The sequence below is a fragment of the Onychomys torridus genome, chromosome 10 (genome assembly GCF_903995425.1).
Source record: "Onychomys torridus chromosome 10, mOncTor1.1, whole genome shotgun sequence".
Lineage (NCBI taxonomy): Eukaryota > Metazoa > Chordata > Mammalia > Rodentia > Cricetidae > Onychomys > Onychomys torridus.
In genome coordinates this window covers 75558710-75584018 of record NC_050452.1, presented here as the reverse complement: position 1 = coordinate 75584018, position 25309 = coordinate 75558710, and the positions used below count along the sequence as shown (strand labels likewise).

General features: G+C 40.0%; 1 protein-coding gene across 5 annotated transcripts in view; it reads left to right on the top strand.

Annotated features, from left to right (window-relative positions):
* The window catches only part of Ptpn13 (protein tyrosine phosphatase non-receptor type 13), a 176488-nt gene that overhangs the window by 51589 nt on the left and 99590 nt on the right, over positions 1 to 25309 (top strand). For all 5 annotated transcript variants that reach the window (XM_036200765.1, XM_036200763.1, XM_036200767.1 and 2 more), the window contains exons 4-7: positions 8080 to 8145; positions 10434 to 10619; positions 12991 to 13078; positions 22462 to 23025. In XM_036200765.1, coding sequence (XP_036056658.1) covers positions 8080 to 8145; positions 10434 to 10619; positions 12991 to 13078; positions 22462 to 23025 — 904 coding nt within the window. The remainder of the gene's footprint in view (positions 1 to 8079; positions 8146 to 10433; positions 10620 to 12990; positions 13079 to 22461; positions 23026 to 25309) is intronic.

The following is a 25309-nucleotide window of genomic DNA, read 5'->3' as shown; positions in this document are numbered from 1 at the left end:
TTTTCTGATGATAAAACTTTAAAAATACGTAGTTTTGATACACATTTGTGATGGAACAGAATTATTCACTAACCTTCCTACTGATCCTTGAAAAATGGGGAAGGGGGCATTTTCAGTAAGAGAATCGAGAATGGTGGCCTTTTCCCCACTTAAGCCCACATTTCTCTGTGTAACCCGGGAACTCGCTCTGTAGACCAGGCTGGCCTCGAACTCACAGAGATCCTCCTGCCTCTGCCTCCCGAGTGCTGGGATGAAAGGCATGCCACACCGCCTGGCTGGCTCATCAGTTCTTTTTCTGAAGAAAACAGGAATTATCTAAGAAGTCTGTGAAAGTCACACGTCCAAGACAAGAGGCGTCCACTCTGAAGCAGAAGTGACATTTGAGCTCTTAGGAAACTGTTCTGTGAGAACAGGCTGTGAGACTTCCTCTTCCCTTACATGCTTCCTACAAATGAGTAGACCACTTCTTCAGTTTACAAGAAAAAGGAAAAGTGTTTTTGTTGGAAATTTTCGTTCACCTCGGGCTTTTTCAGAATCCTGTGTGTAATTAATTTAGTGTTTTGTGTCTGTGTATATTCTTGGTTTTCACTGCGTCTGCTTTAGTTCAGTGGTCACACTTCAGTGTCCCCCGTCTTCAGCCTTGTTCCTGTCCAGTCCATCCCTTTAACCTCGAATCAGCGAACTTTTGAAAACATGTACAATCTTGTCCCTTCCCCGCTTACGTCTATTGGCTTCTCCATTTTCCTTTATGAACTGTAGACCGTCATCTGGCCTGAGGGGGTTTACTGCATCCCTCCCCCCTTGTCTCTAGGCAGTCTATTTCAAAGTGGACACTTCAGCCACCAGATTTATTTCATACCTCAGTCCACCTTTGTTTGTTGTTTCCACCCAGAGAGTAATGTCTTCCCACTCGCAGGCCAGTTGACTTTAAAGTGGACCTGAAGCCTCTCCTTACACTGCATCCTCTTTGTGTCCTCATACACTTAGTTTTTCAGCCTTGTTTTCTTAGTGAAGATTTGTTGAGAGTCCTGTTTGTCTGATTTGATACTGTGTCCCCTGTGTTCTGTACCAGTGACACACACATCACTAGCAACATCACCATCACCTGGGAATTTGCTGCTAAAGAAAATTGTAATCCTAGCCTTCAGGAGACTGAGGCAGGAGAATTGCTCTAAGTTTCAGGCCAGCCTGAATGTTTTTCTTTTACTTAGAAGGCTTTTTAACTCAAGGGAGTACGTATTTTTCCCCCCTGAGGCTTTCAGCTGGCTGGAAGAGGCCCGCTCACATCATGGAGAGCAGTCTGCTCCATTCTATCTGTTTACTGAGAGACTAGGCTCATCTAACACAACTTCACAGAAACACCAACAGTGCTTGATGAAATATCTGGACACGGTTGCCCAGGCAAGTCTGCATGTGCAGTTAAATGTTACACTGCACACGTGTGATCAGCATACAGTCTTAGAACCTAGCTTTAAGAATTATGCAGTGAGGGACACATCTGTAAAACATTGCTGCACCAAAGGCTCTGGGAACACATTGAAGAAGGGTAGAGAAACTGTAAGAGCCATAGGAGCAGGGCGTTTGCAGTAAAACCCTGTCTCCTAGTAATGGCAGAAGCTGCATCCATAAACTCTCACCAGCATCACTGCCTAAACATTAGCTGAACAAGGACGGTACCAGTGGACATGCCAAAGTGGATGGAGTAGGCCTCAACCGTACACAAAGAACTGTGGGCAACTGAGGAAAGCTGGAAGCAGGAGAGAGGTGTCCTTCCCCAGAGAAGAGCACATTAGTAAACTGTCCAGTGCCAACTGGTCAGCCCTGAAAACATACATACAAGTAACATTATATAGACTGAGTAGGTTGTATTTAAGAATATATATGTAATAATAATTTGTGCAAAAGAGGCTATGAAATTGAAGGAAATCAGGGAGGAGCATATGAAAGACTTTGGAAGGAAAAAAGGGAAGGAAGAAGGGTTGGAATTATATTAAAACCTCAAAAATTAAAAGAAGTTAAAAATTATGCAAAGGAAGACGCCATTTGACACATTAAAAAGTATAGATGGGGCAGTGGTGGCACATGCCTTTAATTAACCTCAGCATTGGGACGCAGAGGCAGGTGGGTCTCTGTGAGTTCAAGGTCAGCCCTGGTATAGAGTGAGTTCCAGGTCAGCCAGAGCTATCCAGAGAGACCCTGTCACGACCCCCCCCCCCCAGTGACTATAGTCATCTTAAAGCACTAGCACATCTGAAAGAATCGCGAATCAAACAGTGAGTTTATAATTAACCTTTTATAACAAATCTATGAAAAAGTATTTTGTGTTTTCTGTGAAGCCTTTGCGAAGTTCCTTGTGCACAGCCTCTTAAAATGAGGTTTAAGTATGTGATGTGATAGACGCACACTGTTGTCTTGAATCTCATCCTCATTACATTGAACTCAGCGGACTTTATCAATAAATACTTTCTGCTAGTTGCTGAGATGTGTAAGACAGGCTTTCAACAGCACAAGGAAGTACTAACTAACTGCTTCACTTGAGATACAGATGAAATTACCTGTGTCATCTAAGAGAGAATATGTCCTCCTGTGTAAAAGAATTTACATGTAAAAAAATCATTTCTGGCTCATCACTAGTGGTCATTTTTATTGACAAAGATAAAACATTCTTGATAAAATGAATAGTGCTTAAGAAAAGTTTGGTCTCCCTCTCTCTCTCTCTCTCTCTCTCTCTCACTCTCACACACACACACACACACACACACACACACACACACACGAATGGAAAAGAGAACAAAAAGAAAAGGCAGGGCCAGGTGCTGAAATATTAGTTACAGTGCACATGGTCCAGCAGAAAGGAAATCTAGAAATCTGACTGTAGAACTGAGGTGGAGGTATGTCAGGGCAAATGTAAAAGTCAGTAGGAAGAATTTAGAATATATATATAAATATTTGAAAATGGAACAGTTTTTCTAATCTATAAACTAGGAACAAATTTAGGTGGTAATATAAGAAATGGATTAAAGTGCTGTGACATTTTAAGAATAGTGTCAACATTTTATTTGTACATAGACTTTTTCCCCATCATTTTGTAAAAAGAGAACTGGAGACAGCTTACATGATTTAAAAACCAAGTTTAGAAAACAGGAACCAACTAAAATACAGGCAATAAAATAAGAAAAAGCTGAAGTAAGGCCTCCCCACCCCCCAACCCCAAATCCAGATACTAAAACCCCCACATGATGTTAGGCAGGGCTCTCTGGAGAACAGAACCCATAGGATGTGTATTTATCAGAAAAGGGGGCTTGCTTATTAGATTGGTCTACACACAGTAGAGGCTGGGAATCCAGCAAGGGGTATCTGCACACTGGAGATGCAAAGAACCTCAGCAGCCTCAGTCTGGGGTTAAAGCCTGGAAGTTTCCCAGACGGTCAATGGTGTATAGTGTATGTTGGAAGGTTAAAGGAACTAGAGCAGTGGTTCTCAACCTATTGGTTTTGACCCCTTTGGGGTTCTCATCAGATCTCCTGCATATCAGATACTTACATGATGATTCATAACAGCTGTAAAATTCCAGTTACGAAGTAGCAACAAAAATAATCTGGTTGGGAGTCACCACATGTGTTAAAGGGTCACAGCATTAGGAAGGTTGAGAACTACTGCCATAGAGTCTGGTGGCAGCAAGAGCAGTAGCAGCAGAATGTGCAGGCATGCTTTTCTTAGGATCCCTTACTAGTACATACATGTTGAGGGTTGTATTCAGGTATAGCTTTCAAATAATTTCAGAATCAATTCAAGAGAAATATCTGCATTTAAAATAATGATTCCTAAAAAATGTAGCATAAAGTTTGGAAAAACTTTAGTAAACAGTACTGCAATAGACAGTAAAACTCTGTGTAGCAGTGAAAAGGGGTGTGGGAACCCACCCTCACCTTTTGAAGGTTCTTAGGTGGAGGAGAGAAGAATTAAGAAATGATAGAAAGAGAGACCTAGACATTGAAAAGAAAGACAGAAACACAGGATAGCTTCTGGAGGGCCTCAATCAATACCCACCAGCCTCTTAATAATTTAAATCTCAAATGTGGGTACAGAGCTTAACTCCATGCAGCTCTGAATCAGCTTTCCACTCAGACCTTGCAAGTAGCTGGGATTACCACAGCACTACTCTTGTTCCCTTTGGCTGCCATATCCCTCAGTGAAGGAGTAGAGGATAACCAAGATAGATGGCCTTTTTGAATCAGTGTAAGATGTCTATAGCAGTTTCCGCTGTACCAAGCCCTATTTTAAAATCAATAAACTTCTGATATAACTATCAAATAAATCAGTAAACTCCTGATGCAACTGCATCAAACCTATTAGGATCACCATTAACATAAACAGGCTAACATCATAATTCTACATTAATATTACTATACACAATTACAGTTCTTACAAACTTGCATCCAAAAGCAAACTCTCAATAGAACTATTTACACTTTACAAACTTTAGCAAACATCCAAAGGCAGTCTCTTAATAAAACTCCTTTATACTTTAAAGCAATTTCTTAATAGAACTATTTGCATTTCTTGCTAACAAAACATAAGGTACATTAACACAAGTTAACATTAATCCACTCAAAGGACAAGAAAATATTTTTTTCAAAATTAAAGAGACTGAGGAATATTAACTTACCCTTTTCTTTATCGTTTTTTTAAGTTTCATCTTGAGCCTGAGTAGAAAAAAACCAAAACCTCTCCATTTCTACACAAAATAGTTCATAAGTCACCACAGTTAATAAAGCATATATGCATACACAAAACAATTCATAAGTCATTACAGTTAATAAAATCTATATGCATAAATGAATTCAAAACTGTCCCATTGCAGTTGAACCTGTCCATCTTAAGTCTGAAAAGTTCAAAAAGACAGTTCTGGTACTAGTCTAAAAGTTCCTTTTAGCGCACGAAATCAGGGCCTGGCTCGTCAGCTGCCCTGAAGTCCCTGTATAGCAGTCCAAGTTGTAATGACTCTGAAGCAAACAGCTCCAAATATGAGGATTCCCATAACCAAATTTTTTTGCAGTTCCCTTTGCTTGTAACAATTCAGTTCAAACCAGCTTCTCTGAAACTTTTCCTCTCAGCTACAGCAGCGCTTTGCAGCAGTCCGTAGCCTTCCTAGGCAGTATGCTTCAGGGTGAAAACTGTTAGCTGGCTGGTTCAGAGTCCTCTCAAAAGAAACCTTACAGCCAGCAAACAGAAACTGCACCTTTGGCTGCAGGCTCCTTTCAGCTGTTTACTATCCCAGCCCTGAGGCCTGAGGGCTCTCAAATACCTCACACCACAGGGGCTCCAGTGCCTCCCACCTGCTACAAGCTGTGGCTTCCAAGGGTCCCATTACCTGCTCTGCAAGTGGTCCTGCACTCAGCACCCTGGGTCCTGGAAGCCTCCATTGGCTTCCCTGCTTGCAAAGTTGGAACACCAACCTCAGGGCAGCCACACAGCTCCACCTCACTGCTGCTGGGAGCTCCAGCTGTTCAACCTGGAGTGCAGCTTTGCCTCACTGAGCAGTTTCTGCTCCTGATCTGCAGCCACTGTAGAGGACCCAGACCTTGCACTTGCCATTACAGGGAAGATTTCAAGACCACTGCTGCACTTTCCACTCCTAGGTACATCACACCCAGGCATTCTGTCAGCTAGCTGTCTCCCCTGGATCTACAGCACTACCTCCACCATGGTCTCACCCTCAGGGGAATGCTACTCTGCAGGAACCCCTGCTCACCACTGCTCAAAGTAGTCAGGCCTATTTTGGTATTCCCAGATCATACACACACACTCAGAGTCTCCTGCTCTCTGGCCCTCCTGGTGTGCTCCCTGCAGGCACAGCTGCCATGGTGCCCTATGTAGCATGAATCTTAAAAGTTCTTAATAATAAAATCAAACCTGAGCCAGGTATTGGGGTGAATTCTGGAAGATCAGAGAAACAGAACAAGCCAAAGCTTCCTCACCTCGCCAGTTCCTCAGCTGATCCTGTTTCCTCAGACTGGAAGCCTCTGTGTCCTCATCCAAATGGATCTCAGCTGAACTGCTGCTCAAAAGCCTGAATGCTTAACCAGCCAAAAGCTTCTAGTTTCTTTCTTCATGCCTTATATATCTTTCTGCTTTCTGCCATCACTCCCTGGGATTAAAGGCTCACTTCCTGGGATTAAAGGCGTGAGTCACCATGCCTAGCTGTTTCAGTGTGGCCTTGAACTCACTGAGATCCAGGCTTGAACTCACTGAGATCCAGGTGGATCTCTGCCTCTGGAATGCTAGGGTTAAGGGCGTGTGCTAATACTGCCTAACCTCTATGTTTAATAATGTGGCTGTTCTGTTATCTGACCTCAGATAAATGTATTAGAGTGCACAATATTTTGGGGAACACAACACCACCACAGCCCTCCAGCTGCCCACTCAGCACTCTGCCTGCACTCTCCCAGGCATCCCTCACTGGGGTCCAATTTGGCACCTGGTGGCAGACCTGCTCTGGTTGTTGGGGTCTGAAGTCTCTGCTGTGCACTCACCACAATGCTCCTCCTCACCAATGCTTTCTCACTGCAGAAAGTATAGACCTTCACTGCTAGCACTGGCTCACTCTCCTGCAGGTCTCAGCTGCTGATGCTTGGTCAGCCACTGCTCCCATGGCTGCTTGTGCTTGCATTGGGGTCTGAAGCCACTGTCTCAGACAACTGAGTCCACAGTGGCTTCTGAGTCCTGGACGCTGCTTTGTGTATCCCAGGTCCCACTTGGGGAAACCTACTCTACTCTAAGTTACTATTATAACTAAGACTTCACAATATCCGTCCCACTTGGGGAAACCTACTCTACTCTAAGTTACTATTATAACTAAGACTTCACAATATCCCTGTACCTAAAGCCTATTTCTACCCTAATATACCTAAACCTACATTTCTCAAGCTAAACTTCAGAATACTTTTATGACTTACTTTGACTTAGTTTAATAGAGAGAGAGAGACAGAGAGATACTTGCTCCAGCCTAACTTTAACTACTCTGTGTTTACAATTTTACTCCTGAAGAATAGAATATCACTGCCTTCTTTAATTCACTAGCCAGCATGCCCCCTTCTTTGTGCTGTTCCTTCCTTTATCTTCCGTACCTAATTCCCACATTCAGGATGCTATCTGTGGGAATCTGGCTTTCACCTTTTGAAGGGTTCTTAGGTTGAGGAGAGAAGAATTAAGAAATGATAGATAGAAAGAGAGACCTAGACAGTGAGAAGATAGAAACACAGGATAGCTTTGGGAGGGCCTGAGTCAGAACCTGCCAGCCTCGTCCTTTATTGAAAAGGGCATTTTATAACATGCCAAGGGGAGAAGGCAAAAGACCTCCCCCTTGCAACATCAAAGCACACTATACAGCCAAGTGTAGACCCTTCCAGACACCTGGTAACCACACCCATGACCAAATCATCTCCTTGTGCAGCCCTGCTAGGTAAAGCAAGCTCAGATTCTCTAAGCCTGAGTATGTTCTCACTAAGAAGCCTCTGTGGGCTCCCACAAAAGGGATAAGCTCTCCAACAGTTAACACAGACACATCTCTGTTGGTAAATTTATTAAAAATGCAAAGTTGCCGGGCAAGGCACTAGGGAGGCAAAGGCAAGCAGATCTCTGAGCTCAAGGCCAGCCTGGTCTACAGATTTAAGTTGCAGGACAGCCAGGACTATTACACAGAGAAACTCTGTCTCAGGTAGGGGTAGGGTGGTGGGGAAGAACAAGGCATCAAGTACATTTTAAATGTTATGTAAAAGGATTAAGACTATATATTCACATTGCCTTAAGTTTGCATGAAGAAATTAAGTAAAAGCTAACACAATGATTATTCTTTGAAAGTTGACTGAGTTGGTAGTAGGGATTGTGTGTCTGTTCTAATCAGCACCACTCTAATTTTTTTTTATTTTGTACTCTCCTATGCTTTATGTAAGATATAAACTGATTTTTCTCTAATTATACATTATGCTTCCTTTGGAGCAAAGAAAGTATATTACTTGTTGAATTTTTTTATTTTACCATAAAGTGATTTTTTTAAATAAAAAATTCTATTCCTAGATCCATATTTATTCTCTTGGAATGACGTTGTATTGGGGGGCCGATCATGAAGTACCTCAAAGCCAGGTAAGCGAAGCTTCCCATTTGTGATGTTTTCATATTGATACCTAGTTACACTTTTTACAGAGCCCTTTGGTGTGATTACATGTGTTCTACAGTGTGCTTCGGGGCACACTGGTATCTTATCCTGTGTGTTGTTCACAGATTGGTAGCGAGTGTACAGTCAGAGTGAGACTGAGCAACCTGTGAACAACTCTGTGAATCCCACTTCACAGCTCCTGCAGCAGAGACACACCCGAGGTTAACTCTCAGATCTTGGATTCAGATCATTTGGCGAGTTTTAGTATTTCTGTCTTAAAATAATTCTTACTCCTGAAATCTTTTTTTCATCAAAGCTAAGTTGTTACACTTAGTATTTCATTTAGGGCTAGGGAGAAGGCTCAGACAGTAAATTACTTGCCCTACAAGCATGACAACCTGTCTTCAGATGCCTGTCACAAGCAGGGCATGATCAAGCCTGTTTGTAACACTAGTGCCTGGGGGATAGGGATAGGGAAGTTCCCAGCGCTCACCGGTCAGCCATGCTACTAATGGGTGGCTACAATTTTGGTGAGAGAACCTGCCTCTTATGATAGTGTGGAAATGGATAATGGAAAACACCCAATGTATACATGCACACAGCTGTATACATCTATATACATACCTATCAGAGCATTCACAGATAGCAAAAACACCACACACACACACACACACACACACACACACACACACACACACACTCAGTAAAAGGAGGAAGAGGAGGACAAAGAGGAGAAAAAATTGAGTTTATTTTAGTCATTTAGAAATAAAAAGCAGATGTATTTTTTTTATTGAATATCAGAAGAATTCAACACCTCAAGCTTTTAGTCCAAAATTCATACATCTTAAAATTCATGAGAGAAATGATTATTCAACTTAGCTCAACCTAATTTACCTCTTGGAAATTTTTGTACATTTTCTTTCTCTCCTTAGTTTCAATTCCGTGAATATATATGAGGAAGTCAGTTGTTATGGACATATTTGATGCTATTTATATGATAGTTTCAACATAACTATCATATAAAATGTAGCAGTCTACAATTACTGTTTTGTATTCTTTTCTGATAACTATATCAATGATACAAAATAATGTAAAGTCGTACTTTATGATGATAAATCATTACCATTTTAGAAATGCTTAATACTAATTTAAAAATATTTAATGTCTATTTTGTATCAGACGAAACACTAGATTTTAGGCTTGCTGTTGGCCATACCTGTAGAATCTACTAGAAGATACAGATAGCTAAATAGATAAGTAAAACATTATGTAATGAAGGCTCTATTAATGGAAACAGAAGAACAAAGCTGGATCTTCTGATTAGATCCCAGGATTAGAATAGGTTTTTAAAGGAAATCACATCGAAGCTTGTGACATAAAGTAATACATCAGTGGATGAGATGTCAGTGTTACCTTTGTTAGAGTTTAGACAGGGATAGTAGTGTGTATTTATGGCCAGTATGTACTATTATCAGACTTTTAGTTTGTTAAATACATTTTTAGGGGGTACTGGAGATTGAACCTAGAACCTCACACATCCCAGTGAGCTGCACCCAGTCCAGCAATGCTTTCTTGTAATTTTTTGTATTTCTTGATGAATAATGATGTTGATCATGTTTTTATATGCTTATTGGCCATTTGGTTGTAGTAAATTAAAAATTAACTTTAACAAAAATAATTTTACATTCTGATTTCTGTTTCATCAGATTAATAGGGATCCCATTTCATTTAGCTGATCTTCAATCATTTCAATATCTGGAATCTTCCTCTTTATCATACAAATATCAAATTATATAGAGAATATACATCTTATTGGATACTGAATATTGAACTACTGTCCCTATTTCTCAAATTATTTAAGTAGTCAAGGAATTCCAATTCTGCCAGACATTGTGGCACATACCTTTAAGCCCAGCATATGGGAGGTGAGGCAGGAGTCTCTGTGAATTCAAGACCAGCATGGTCTATAGAGAGAGTTCCAGGTCAGTCAGGGCTGGGCAGTAAGACCCTGTCAAACAAAACCAAAACCAAAAAACAACCACTTCTTTATTACAAAATCAACAGCTTTTTAAAAAAATAACATTTTATATCTAGGAAGACATGTTAACTTCTTTCTATTAAGATTTTCAAGTCAAATAGGTGAGCAGGACATAATTGCCAATAGAAAAGAATTCATTTCCTCCAGACGTTGGCTGTGGTTCCTGAGGCTCATAGAAGGCTTTTCTTGTGGTAGATTTACCTGCACTTAGTAATGTGGCTTTTCCTTTCATTTTAGCCCATCAAGCTGGGAGACCATCTCAACAGCATTCTGCTAGGCATGTGTGAGGATGTTATCTATGCTCGAGTGTCAGTGCGGACTGTCCTGGATGCCTGCAGTGCCCACGTTAGGAATAGCAACTGTGCACCTTCATTTTCCTATGTGAAACAGTTGGTAAAGCTGGTTCTGGGAAATATTTCTGGGGTAAGCTACAGTTCTAACTTCAAAACATTGTCTTATTTTGAAATTCAGTAATGTCACAAGTTTTCTTTAATGTACAGTAGCATTTTTTCAAAATTAAGGAGAAAAATGGAGTTTATCGTTTCAATGTTCATTGTTTACTCTTAACAGTACTTTAAAATTTAGACTTCCATTGCGGTTTCTCACATTTTATAAAAGCCATCCATTTTTAAAAAGAACTTTGTTTACCCGCTGGGAGTTGTCTGTCCTTCCCTGCTTTCCTGCTTTGCTCTTTTCCCGCAGAGCTCTTAGCAGATCATTGTAATCACCTTGCAGTGACCTACAAAACGAGTTTCAGAAATACTAAATGTGCCTCCTATTTCTAGATCTCTTTCATGGCCATCATTTGTCAGGATCGCCTGTGTAATTCTCCGCCTCCTCCATGTTCTCTGGTGGGAAGTAATCCATGGTTCTGCTAAAGACTTGGATACTTCCCTTTTCTCTCATCCGAGATGCAAAGAACTAAAGAATGAAATCCACATCTAATCATCGCACCTCTGCTCTTCATCCCTTAAGCTGTTCTGTCCTGTTCTTTCTGTCTGGGATTCATTGGTGTTTGGCGTTCTGATCCGCATATGTACTTACCGCTACGATGTGATGGTCCTTCCATGCTTGTCCCTTTGCTTTGTGGGCTCCAGATTTGTGCTGTCAGTGTTCTCTTTGGCTTCCTCCAATTCCTCATTCTTAGGAGGTTTAGTTCCTCCATCTTAGCCAGGATATTGCCTGGCAAACGGAATATATACATATCTTACACACTTCGCCATTTGGTGAGAAATGGGCTCAGAGATCTCTTAAACAAAATGTGAACTATCTCCCATTAAACCTTAGAAATTCTGTGATGGGAAGGCAAATAGGTAATGGGGCTGGTGAGTGGAATCCTCTTGCTATGGCTGTCCCCATTTTATTTAAATTGTTTGTTTATTTCTATATGTTCATTAAAAAAAGCAAAACTGAAGCTGCTAAAGCATGGTGTGATTCGTGAGAGACGTAGTCGGAATCTGTGTCTCTGACCCTGTGGCTTTGCCCTTCCCTCTGCTGAAGCTATTACTGCCTCCAGTGGCTATTGTGGTAGCAGTTATTTAAGATTTGTCATCTCCAGTGCCTGGGTTCTTCTGGTATTACACTAGAGTCACCTTAATCTTGACTGACTAAAATACGATTATTACTATAGACCATCTGTCCATGTTACCTAAGACAGCTGTGAAGGTAACTGAGCTGCCTTCAGGTACTGCTAACTGTGGTTTTGCTAGTTCAGAGCGTTTGTAATAGCTAGGAAAGTGAGAATGATGTGTACCACACAAGGGTTTTTGTTTTTTTTTAAGGTCAGGTATAACATTTGTAATGCACTGCAGAGTGCCTGTAATATAATAACTGTTTAATAACTGACAGTTATTAATAGCTACCTCAAAGCAGACATTCACAAGTGTGTATAATATTTGCTGTTTTCCTATCACCAACAGTGCAGTATGATCTGAACTGATGATACCAGTTATGCAATTAAGAACAGCATCATTTCAGAAATACATCATCTAAATCTCCTTTTAAATAGGAAATAAAATGCTGTGAACTCTGGCTATGCTACTGAGACAGAATTTTAATTTACACATGAAGTTCTGTAATGGAGAAATACTAAAATGTATATGCATAGATACAAGCGTGGACATATGCCTTTGACTACATTTAACTTAGCATCAGTATTCTGTTTTCAGTTTTAATCTGTATGTATCCTGGTTTTGGTTGTCTAAATAAACCAGTGTTCTCTAATTTTTTATCCTATATAACATAGAGTTTGACCTAATTTGGGCTTATTTTACGTAACTATCAATGATTACCATCATTGGAATTTCAGACACTAAAATGTTTTGTTACAAAGAGGATTCCATGGAACATCAATTGAAACTGTTGCAGACAGTATCTAGGAAATTACTTCTGAGATAATTTAAACTGGTATTCTCAATGTGTAACTACAACCAGGGGAAGTTTTATACTATAAAATGAATATAGTTTTAAAATTGTGTAAGTCTAATTTGAGAGATGAAAATAGTTACCAGGAAGAGAAGAAAAGAATACTCAAGATACTGCTTTCAAAAGGAGCTGATTTTAGCTTGGAGTCTCCAGGTGCAGAGCGCTGTCTGTTGCCTCTTTCTAAAGATGGACTGGCCCGTCCTGGTCCATGTCAGTCCATCCAGACCATAACAGTTACAGTCAGCTGTGGAGTCTCCTGACTCGATGCTGAACCCTCAAGATTGGCTAGTGTGCTGTTCTGTGGAAAGTTGCTGGCATAAAGGGGAGATGATGTTATCAAACTTGATTTTTTCTGATTACCTGTGTACAGACGGATCAGCTTTCCCGTAGCAGTGAACAAAAGCCTGATCGAAGCCAAGCTATTCGAGACCGATTGAGAGGAAAAGGATTACCCACAGGTAAGTGTGTGTTAACAGGAACTTTCTAGACCTTGATCTTACTCTCTTGTCTGTGAAAATGTGCTTCCTGGTTTAGAAATCCAATCAGTTGTAACTGTGGCTCATGAGAATGTAAGGATGCAGAGTGGAACAGAAAAAAAAAAACAAAAACATTAGGTACAATACTAAATAAACATTACAGTTATGTAAAAAGCATTAACTGTCAGAACTCCCACGCACACCTTTGTCCTTTCCAGTGTTTGTGTTTTTCATCAGTACCATCATTTGCTTAGGTTATTAAGGTATTTTATATTAAAGGTATGTTTTAAAGCATGACCAGATGAACACATACTTGTATTTGTGAACATTGACAACTCTGAAGAGAAGGTTCCAGAGAGCAGCACCACTCTTACCGAGTGCTGGTGTCTATTCTCTACTTCTCTCTTAATGCTAGTCATCAATGCTAACCACTAAATTGATTTTGAAGTATGGCCGAACCTTCACTTGTCAAATACTACCATAGGTTATAGGATGCTTGCTAAATAACTAAATAGTGGTTGGTTATTTGGTGGTAACATGATATGGATCTACAATGATTATGTAATGGGCTTTTTTTTAATGCATGGAAATTCTAAATATTTGAGATAAAAATAGATATAAAAATAGGATTTTAAAATTATTTTTCTTTCTTTTTTTTTTTTTTTTTTTTTTTTTCTGTGTAGCCCTGGCTGTCCTGGAATTCACTCTGTAGACCAGGCTGGCCTGTCAAAGACATGCACTACTACCACCCAGCAAAAATGGGATTTTTTTTTTCTAAGTGCTAAGAATCAGGCTTGGCTTTTTTATAAGATAAATTTTGATTTTTGTAGATTATATATGTTATTTTCTTTTTACTTCTCATCAAGAATTATTGAAAGTCATGATAACATAAACATTAGCAAGAATATTTTGCTTAAAGAAAAAAGTAAAAATAACAAGTATATTCAAATAAAACATGTTCAAATGTATATAAGTCTAATAAAATAAGTTAGAAAATTAGCATTTCTAATTTTTAATTTAACCAGGCACCTGGTCTACAAAGCAAGTTCCAGGAAAGGCGCAAAGCTACACAGAGAAACCCTGTCTTGGGAAAACAAACAAACAAACAAACAAAAAACAAAACAACCTTGTGAGAAACCTTTCTTGTAAAATTGAAGTATAGATCCTTGATTATCTGGACTGTTTTCAGAGTTCAGAAACCTCTTAAGCAAAAGGAATGTGCTGTAAACCAGGGTCCCATTTCTCCTGGAGTCAAGAGGAGCAGTGCAGGTGTTTCTGTGGCTTTCTGTGGTGCTCTGGTTGGTTATATGGCCCTTTTCCTGCTTAATTCGCTATCAGTAAAGATTATCATTGTTTCTGAAAAAGTATCTTAACTTTGGTCTGAAGACAGTAAATTTGGTCTTGGTTAGGTCAAGATTCTTTCTTAATATTTATTATTTATGTGTGGATGAAAAGTACAAAGTGAGGTTTGTCTGACTTAGTTCTTAGACTGCCCTGAGAGCAGCGAAGGTGTTTTTATCCTTTGCGGTGTTTCTTTACTGTCCTCACGTCCCTCAGATATATGGACACATTCTATGGGAAAAGTCGGTTTCTCTTTTGTACTGCACTAGGCTTTTAGCCTTGGTAGAACACGGACATTGGTGCAAAGAATCCATCAGGTTTCATCACTCTGCTTTGTAGAACAGAACAGCAACAATAGAGAATTCTTTATGAGAGTCAGGAGAAGCCACAGCAGTCTTTTTTAAGGACTCATCCTGAACACTTAGGTGAGGGATTAGGCTGGCAAGGCTTGCCTTTCTCTCTGTCTTCCCACCCTTCCTTCCCTTTCTCCCTCCTGCGTTTCCTCTGTGGTCCCCACCTCCTACCCTCTATACCTTCCCTTTCCTGTTCTGCCTCCAGCCTTCCTGGAGACCCCTATTCTCTCCTGCTGTCAGTTACATGGTCGTGTTGTGCAGTGAACGTTTTATTATATGTTACTTGCTCATTTAATAAACATAATTTTATATATTAATGATTAATTATTTTATGTGTTTTGTGTTCTTTCAAGACCTTCCCAGAATGGTGTGATACTTTTGTTCTATTCTGTATCCATAAAGGGTCTACCTTGCCATGTTTAGTTTATGAAATTTAAAGGCTGTGAAATGTACATTACACAGTACGTTTTATTACCATCAGTGTTTCATGGTTTTAATGTTTTGTTATATGGTATTTCGGGAGTGGCAGCTCGAGACTGAACTGAATACATATCTGCTCTGTAGCATAGCCTAACTAGTAGTTTACTTATGTGTTGCTGAATAAGAAGTTATGCAAGATTAGCTTCTTGGACATAAGAAAAACCTGCTGATATATTATGTTCAGTTTATTTTGTAAATGTTCAGTGAACATCTGTTGATTGTATGGGCATGAGAAAGAATTTTATCACAATGTTAGACAATGAAATGTAGTAGAATCCTATTTTCATAATGTAACGTTTTACTGTTTTTATAAAGAAATGAGTGTGACTCCTATCATTTCACAGATTTTAAACCTTGGGTGAGATATGGGTAAAAAGAAAAAGCATCTCACTGTCTTCCTCATATTATTTGACCTTTTTCTTACTGTAAGAAAGCATTACAAGTTTGAAAATAAGTTTAAACTCCTTTATTTATGACAAATCACTCAGTGGCATCACTTAATAATTGAGTTTTAGAATTGTAATTCGAGGACTATTTCAATGCAGGTAATTTTTTACAAATGGACAGATCATTAATAGACATTGATTTTTATTCTGTAAAAGTTACAATTTGTCACTCAGGTTAAACCAGATTTTTTTCTAATTCCATTTTGGAGTAGAAGTAGAAATAAGCATTTCTTTAAGATACATTTGGAGTAGAAATAGCCCCCTTGTTTTGGTTAAATATAGTGGAGGAGGAATCTTCTGATGTTCTTGGCCAGTGTTTACATAGTAGTAAGAATACTGTACAGCAGCCATTTTAAGTTCCTTTTTCAGTCTTACAAACTTCAACAAAACTGAAGTGAGGAAAGTATGCTAATTTACAGGTTTACAGGTTGGGGATTTAGCTCAGTGGTAGCGCGCTTGCCTAGCAAGCACAAGGCCCTGGCTTCAATCCTCAGCACAAAAAAAAAAAACCCCAAAAAACAAACAAACAAAAAAACAAAAAACAAAAACAACAGAAGCGGCTTATACAATTTCAGAGGTTTAAGACAGGGAAATAATTAGCTGTTAAGGGACAGTATTCTATGATGCTTATGTTCTTTGGGGCATGCTTGTTTACTTTCTGGTTACTGGTAGCCACGTCGCCTGTAATCCTCCATTGCTAGTCAAACACTCTCCTAGTATTCACCAGTTAGAAATGTCTGTGGACTGGTAGCTTCAGTGTCTTAGGATCCTGATCAAAGTGTTCAATAAAGAAAGCAGTAGGACGAGCAATGAGATACAGAATCGGGTTGAAGAAGCAAGCCAATTTATGGACAATACTTGTATCTATTATTTGATTGCCAGTTTAATACCACTTACTATTTTGTGTATAAATGAATAACCTTGAAAGGTGGAATCTTGCTTCTGAAATCTGTTCCAAGAGTGAAGTCCTAAACTGGTGGGCTGTCTGCCCCTACTTTGTTACTTAATCCTGCCGGGAATGATCGCACGGCTTCAATGGCCCCACACACAACACAAGCATCTTCTGCCAAGCGTTAGGGGAACCGACACCACCATCAGATGGGTGGAGATGGCTTCAGGAACTCAGAGTGTGATTCTCTTTCTGTTTCCTGTGTACTCGAACACATTTTAAGGACAGCTGGGAACTCAGGGGCCTCCTTTAACAGCCGAAGTTCCCTTCCCAGAGATGCTGTGACTTTTTGAGTGTGTGTGTGAGAGGGAAAAGGTGAATGATGGATACAAGTTTAATTGAAAAAATTGGGAATATACCCCATGGAGACTTTTTATATTCTTTTTTTTAAAAAATATTTTATTTATTATGTGCACAGAAGAGGGTGCCAGATCTCATTACAGATGGTTGTGAGCCACCATGTGGTTGCTGGGAATTGAACTCAGGACCTCTGGAAGAGCAGCCACCACTGAGCCATCTCTCCAGCCCACTTTTATATTCTTAAATCTCTTTTTGTTTGTTTGTTTTTTGAGACAAGTTTTCTCTATGTAACCCTGTCTGTCCTGGAGCTCTGTAGACCAGGCTGGCTTCAAAATCAGGGATCCACCTGCCTCTGGCTCCTGAGGGCTGTGTTAAAGGGGTGCACCACTTCACCCTGCTTTTCTTAAATCTTTTATTTGTGGCTCTTCACTTTATATTTATTGCTTCCTATTTGGCAAACTGTTTACTCTCCGGGAGAGTGTTTGTGGTTTCATTCTAAAATTGGATGCTTATAATTGGTGATAGTTTGTGTCTGTAAATGAGCTTAGAGCCTCCTGAAGAGATAGCAATGTCTACTTTTATCTTCTTTGGAACAATGTGATACTCTATTCAAGAACAGATCCGAGGCTTTTCTGGGAACCTCCTGATTTCTGATTTCATTATTTTCTCTCAAAGAACTTGTAACTCCCCTCTTGGAAGATAGTTATATGCTTAGGAAAACAAATCAGAAATAGAAAAGAGACAAAATGTAGTTTATATTGCCTTTGTTCAGGAGAACTCAGAATAGTTCACATGGGTTAGCTCACTTATCCTGTCATTTCTCAAAGAGGAAATGTTAAATCATACCTACATGCTGTAGGTGGAGGAAATGAGAAACATGGAGATTGATTGGCTTGCACAAGCTCATGGGTTGATTAGGAAGATAGAGTTAAAACCACAGTCTCTTGACAGTAGTCTTCCTGCTAAATGATGCTGCCTAAACTGGATTTTAAAAGTTCTATAATCAGTTCACGCAACCATCAATCTCTTGGAAGCTATTTTATAAGGAATTACAAATACAAAACACATTCTTATATAAATATAAGACACAGTTTCTTACTGTTCAGCTTAGAAGTAAGGGTATGGAAAACAATGGAAGTGACTAAATAAATAAGGTGAGAGAAATAATGTAATGTATACATTTTTACCTAATATAGGTAGGTCTAGTGTGCAGTGGAAGGAGCAAGTGTGTCAGGATGAGGAACTTTGACTGTTTTTTCCGCCTCAGAAACTCCTCCCCAGTGGCAATGCCTGCAGCAAATGCATTGGCTTCACCACCTGGCAGCGGTCACAGCTGCCACAGCTGTCACACTTTATTGATGCTTTATTGATGACTGCAGTGGTATTTATTGCTTATGGGTAAAATAATCCCAATAGCTCGCACACATGTTTAGAGGTAGGGGAAAGCAGTCAGTGGTGTACTTTGATTTAGTCTCAAGTACAGATAATTAAATGGCACTGCTGTCACAGCACATGCTCTTTGGCCAGCAGATCCAAGCATCGAATAAGCACCAGCCTAGGATGCAGTGTTTCTTCTCCCCAGTATGGCTAGGTTCTACATTTCAACTCACATTTTAAGTTGCTAGGTTAGTGAATTTTTCCCCTTAGTAACTGTGCTGCTATATTATGCTCTTCCTTTATTTAGTAAGATTTGTGATTTTCGGAATTATTATTTTATACTGTATCTTTTATATTATATAAGGAAACCTCTTTTATAAAAAATCATCTTTCATCCTAGAATGTGTAAACTAGGCAGTTATATGTCTGGTTGTGCCGTGGAAGATAGTGAAGAGGGTGTCCAGTTCCCTGGAACTGATGATAGACAGTTGTGAGCCACCATGTAGGGACTGCAGCCTGAACCCAGGTCCTCTGTAAGAGCAGCAAGTGCTCTTAACCACTAAGCCATCTCCCTAGCCCCACTTTTTATTTGAGACGGGGTCTTTACTTCTTGGACTTTCAACAGATGTAAACTGAAATATTTCTTTATCTAATTTATTTTCATCAAAATCATAGAACCCTGTCTGTAAATCAGCTTCCTGAAAGCTGTAGTTAGCATTTCCTTTAGGCCTGTGTGGCCAGGGAGAAGACTTGCTTTCTGGAGATTGCAAGACCAACTAATACATTGTTAGTAAATCCTAACAATCTAACTCAGACATGCACTACCTCTAAGTTTTTGTTTGTATTTCATTGACATTAGGGTTGGTTGGCTGCTTTGAAAGAGTACCATTTAAAATAAAATAGTTGGGAGCTGGAGAGATGGCTCAGCAGTTATGAGCACTGGCTTCTTTCAGAGGACCTGAGTTCAATTCCCAGCACCCTGATAGTGGCTTACAACCTTCTGTAACTCCAATCCCACGTGATCCAGTACCTTCTTCTGGCCTCTGTAGACACTACACACATGTGATGCACATACATACATACATACATACATACATACATACATACATACAGGCAAAATACCCATTCACATATAGATGAATAAGTTGATTTTTTTGAAAAGATTAAAATAAAACAATGAATGCAAAGATACTGGACATGAGAAAGATCCAGAAAAGAGGCAGAAGTACATATTTTTATTTTTATATTTATAAGAGCACAATAGAGAAAAGCCTACAGCTTGGATAAAATGAGGAAGTATATATCAGATGCAAAGAATTCGTGTGGCAGAAGTAGAAGGCTTTCAATTCCTGAGGGATAGGCTGTCTGATTTGTTGAACAGGACAGTGACATGTGGAATTACATTGTAAAAAGAGAATTCTGGATGTTGAGTGGAGTTGATAGACTCAGGGTCACAACAGTGATCTAGCCATCGATATCATTCATTGGGTATGATACAGTGGCAGTGGAATTGGAGATTAACACACGAAGTAAGGTGTCTTTGAGAATTTTAAAGTTAGTAATTGCCGATGGAGCTAAGGGAGATGCGTCATTTAAGGACAGTATTTCCATTTTGAGTAATCATTTGGGTAATAGTGCCACTTACAGTACTGGGAAAGCCTGGGAGGGAATGGCTCACTCTGGGAGCAGAAAACAAAAGATGACTTTGGACCCTGAACAGTTTTGAGTTGCTTCTGAGGCACAGTAGCAGAAGCTCCAGTTGTGTGAGACCATAGCTTCCCCAAAAAGATCGGGGTGAAGAAAGTGAATGTGGGAGTTTTTCAAATCGAGATCATATTTAAAATATTGTTAATAAAATTGTATAAGGAAAAGACCAATAAAAGGAATTCTGAACCTGATACTTGAGTAAACCCAACATTTGGAAACACATTAAAGGATTAGGAAAGATCGAGAGTAAGAGGGAGAAGCAGCCCCAGCAGGGAGCCAGGTGTGGAGGGGAAAGGGCGCCTGTGAGAGGCCTCCACCTGGAGCAGTCACTGAGCTTGGCTCTGTGGAGGCCGCTGGTGCTGCAGAGTAGCTGGAGCCTGACGGAAGTCGGGAAATAAGGAGAGAAAAGTGGGGAATTGGAAAGATCGCAAGTAAAGGGAATGTGCAGTGGGAGGAGTTTGTCTTGCTTTTGCTTGTCTTTTGAGAAAGACGAGATCATATTTGTATACTACCGGGAAGGCGCAATGAAAGGGAGGAATCCTGGCAGAGAGGTTACCAGAGACAAACACGCTCGCAGCAGTGAGGGGAACTCAGAGTACTTGCTGGCAGCTTCCTGTCCCCTTGGAAACAGCAGGGGCAGCACAGCCAGGTGAGAAGACACTCCTCCTGGAGAGGCTGTTTCCTTGATGGGAAGTGAGGTGGGCTTACAGCTCAGTGACAGTGGAGGATTGGAAGACTGAGGAAGAGCAGGGTCATCGAAGAAAGGGAGTGAACTTAACACTTTGTCAAGGAACAGAAAGGCTGAGCGTGAACTTCTGGTGTGTCAACATACCCTGTTGAGTTTTCCGTAGCTCCTCTACCTGCCTAGTGTCAAGGCGGCAGAAAGCATGAGAATGGCTGCATTTGTATGTGGCTCGTGACCCCGAATCCTCTCGGTCCGTTTATTTTTCAGCTTGTGTTTTCTGTCAGCTTCCAAGAATATGTCTGTTTAGAAGTTCATACAATTTTAAATTTGCTACTTTTAAGATTGTAGTTTATGTAAGAATGTTACTTACCCCTAAAGACTGCGACACAGCCATGCTTACAGCTAGAAGCTTGATTTTGTAATAATCTGCCTGGGTGTGGTATAGTATGTTTTCTAGTGTCCTGTAGATTCCGTACTTCAAATATGGAAGCTGTCCATAGTTATGCTTAATTAGGTCCATGTTTACTGGAACATGAAATGAAAACAACATGATGTTTGTATTGCTATTGTTGCATCAACTGATACAAATTTACTGTCTCATAATTTTAGGGTAAATTTGTTATCAAGGAATTAAACATAGTTATTATTTCAGAGTGACAACTGGTAGACTCGGATGAATTTGCAAGCAATTTCCTGTTACTAAGAAGGATCTCGTCATATTATACAGCATGTTTGTTTTCAAAGAAAAATCACAGAATATACCAGAGAAAGTTGTCAGTGTTGTAGGGCTATTGAGGTAGCAACTTCAAAATATTTCCTACATTTTTTCAGTACTGGACAAATACCGTTTTGGGTCTTGAGTATGTTGATTCATAGAATTAATCTAGCTGAATGGACATTTTTTTATGTCTCCATGGAACTTTGAAAACCAACGGGATAAGTACTTGGTTATAACTCTGCAGAACTCCAAGACAAAGCTAACATGGGGGTTGCAGCTAACAAATAGGGATACATTCCATTCAAAGGGAAGGAATTTTAGTCTCTCTAGTAGTTTATCATGATAAATTGGATTTCTTTAACAATTTAGATGGAAATTATCTGGGTTTCAGATATGGTAAAGTTTTCTGAAAACATATCTAGTTATAGTAAAATCTTGAACTTGGTAATTCCATGTATTACAGTTTTCTTCCTATTCAAAATAGAAACAGTTCTATTTCTTCAGTTAAACATATTTATTTGAAAGATCAGAATATACCAGGATTTTTTACCTTGGAAACACATTTTAAGTTACATTTCTAGAAGTTAAAAGAGTATATTATGTATTATATTATTTCCAATAATTTCATGGATAACTGCTGTTCTATAAAATTAGATGTTATTAATAACTTTTATCTTCATTTTAAAACAAAATAGTTTACTTTTGATGATAGAAATAATACTACGCAGAGCATATGTTCAATATATTTATATTGTTCTGTAAGAGACATTGTGATGCAGGCATAGCTCAGCAGGAGAGTTCTTGCATGCACAAGGGTCTAGGTTCAGTCCCCAGTAATGCAAAGCAAAGCTAAAGAAAAGGGACACTGGACTCGAATTCATACGCTGTGTTTGCACTTTCCCTCCTCCGTCGTCCCTTCGTTCTGACCCTCCCTTGGATAGTTGGGGAACTGGCAGCACTTTGTTGTTAGTAGTGGGTTCCCTTCCAGCTGATTTTCTTGTCATTCCAGGAAGAAGCTCCACTTCTGATGTACTAGACATGCACAAGGCTCCATTCTCTCATCAGACTTTTCTTAACAAAGGGCTTAGTAAATCTATGGGATTTCTGTCCATCAGAGACACACAAGATGAGGAAGATTATTTCAAGGATACCCCATCTGATAACAATTCTAGGCATGAAGATTCTGAGACTGTCTCTTCCCCTTACCAGTTCAAAACTAGCAGTCCACAAAAAAAGGTTTTCCCTGGAATTGATGTGCTGTCTAAGAAGAAGGTCTGGGCTTCATCCATGGACTTGCTTTGTACGGCTGACAGAGACTTTTCTGGAGAGACTGATAGGTACCAACACTGTGACCCTGAGCCAGTAACAGGACGGACTTCACCCGCTCCTAGAAAAAAAGAGGCAAGGTACTCTGATGGAAGCATTGCCTTGGATGTCTTTGGCCCTCAGAAAGTGGAGCCAGTGTATCACACTCGAGAAGCGCCAACTTCCTCTGCAGTATCAAATGCTTTGGACCGAATTCGAGAGAGACAAAAGAAACTTCAGGTTCTGAGAGAAGCCATGAATGTAGAAGGTTAGTAATTCTATGTGTGTCTGAGAGATAAGTGAGTTAAAATATCTAAGGTTGTGTTTTAAAATAAAGAAGGGTGATTAAACCATTCCACAAGTCTAATTTCCGCTGCCGGGCCTTTGCATCTAGGTCACATTGACTTCTCTGTCAGTTTCTGTTCACTCTTCTATCAACACCCCAATCAGACTGTGTTCTAAAGCCCTCCCTACAGCATGCCCCAGATACTCCAGTTTTAAACTGATCCTGAAGGGTCAGGCACTTTTCTGTGCTGTGTGCTGTCTCACTGCAGGTCTCAGGGAATGGCTGGCGTGTGGTTCTCAGAAGCAATGGGTCACATCAAGCTTGGGGAGGTGAGCTAGCCTCAGTACCAGGTGGGCTTCAGACCACCCGCTTCAGAGTACAATGACAGGCACAGTTGGTTTGAAATAAAGTTTGAGATCTTCTTTTCTAAAATCACAGTGGTTAGGTGTATAGATTTAAAGTCAGTCTAGATTTGAATTGATTACACCATTTCATGTCAATGAGTTGAGTTATCTTCCTTAGTCTGAGTCATGCCATTTATAAAATGGAGCTAGCAAAAATAGGCCAATTAGATAATGAGTGTGATGTAATTAAACAAGTCATTTATTACATTTTTAATTTGAAAAGCATAAAATCAACTTCGTAAGTTATGTATAGCACGGTCTCACTGTGTTGTGTTGGCTAGCCTCAAACTCCGAGATAAGCTTGACCTCTGTCTCCCAGTGCTGGGATTAAAGGTGTGTACCACCGTATCCAGCATGTGTTCTTATCATTCTGTGTTAAAGCTGTCTCCAAAATCTGAGTGTCTGCCTGTCTGTCTGTCTCTCTCTCTCACACACACATACACACACATCAGTATATTGAGTTAAATAAAGTTATGTTTGAAACATAAGGATAGGGGCTATTTTAGCATCATAAATGCATGCAAGAGAAAAATTGATTTTTCAGTTAAACCCACACACACAGACACAGCTGCCCTGGAACTCATATGTAGACCAAACTGGCCAAATCCCAAAGCATTTTAGGATGAAGCTTTATAACTTCCCATTCCTTTGTCATAACTGTTGTTTTTGTCGTAGCTATTTGAAAAGAACTTTATGATGCATTCTATTTAGAATGAGGAGTCACATGCTACCTTTTGTTTCTGCAGAGGATGTTTGTTCATGTGTGTGCAGATACGTGTGCCTTTGTGTGTATATGGAGGCCAGAGATCAACCTTCATATGTGTACAGAGGATGCTTGTTCACATGTGTGCAATTCCTGTGCTTTTGTGTGTGTGTGTGGAGCCAGAGATCAACCTTGAGTGTTGTTCCTCAGGAGCCATCCACTTTTTTTTCATTTTTTCTTTTTTCTTTTTTTCTTTTTTTCTGGAGCTGAGGACTGAACCCAGGGCCTTGCGCTTGCTAGGCAAACAGTCTACCACTGAGTTAAATCCCCAACCCCCACCTTTTTTTAAAAAAAAAGATTTTATTTTTATTTTTAACTATATGTATAGATGGCGAGTGTGATGTTATGAATTTGACTACAGTATTCTCAGAGGTCAGACAAGGACATCAGATCTCCTAGAGTTGGGAGCCATTGCATGGGGTCTCAGAACCTAACTTGGTTTCCTAGAAGAAGTATGTGCACTTAGTTGCCGAGCCATCTCTCTAGCCACCACCTTGTCTTCTGAGACAGGGCTTCTACTGGACCCAAAACTCACTAAACAGCAAGCCCCAGGGATCTGCGCATCCCTACCTCACCTCATACCACCACCACTACTACCACCACCGCCATCACCACAGTGCTAGGATTATAAGCCTTGTCACCACCTGAGATCAAACTTACACTGTGAATGTGGCTGGTGCTTGTGGAGGCCAGAAGAGGGCATCAGATCCCCTGGAACTGGAATTACAGATAGTTGTGAACCACCATGTAGGTGCAGGAAGCCAAACCCAGGTCCTCTGCGAGAGCAGCAAATGCTCTTACCTGCCAGGCCATCTCTCCAGCTCTGATGCTACGTATTCTTTATATAAACTGGTTTTGAGTCTTTCTAAGATGGGGAATAAAACTGTAAGTTTATGCACTATATCAATTTTAGCTTTTAAAATTGTGATGGCAAGGAGTAGGTAGTTCCTGTGGCTTACGAGAAAACTCCACGTCTGAAGTCATGTCCTTCCCTTTTAGTGGTACATAGCAGCAGCTCACGTGTGAATAGTAATTTAATCTGAACTTTCGACTGTGTGCTCATGAAGACATACATAAATACATGTTTCTGTTGTGGGAA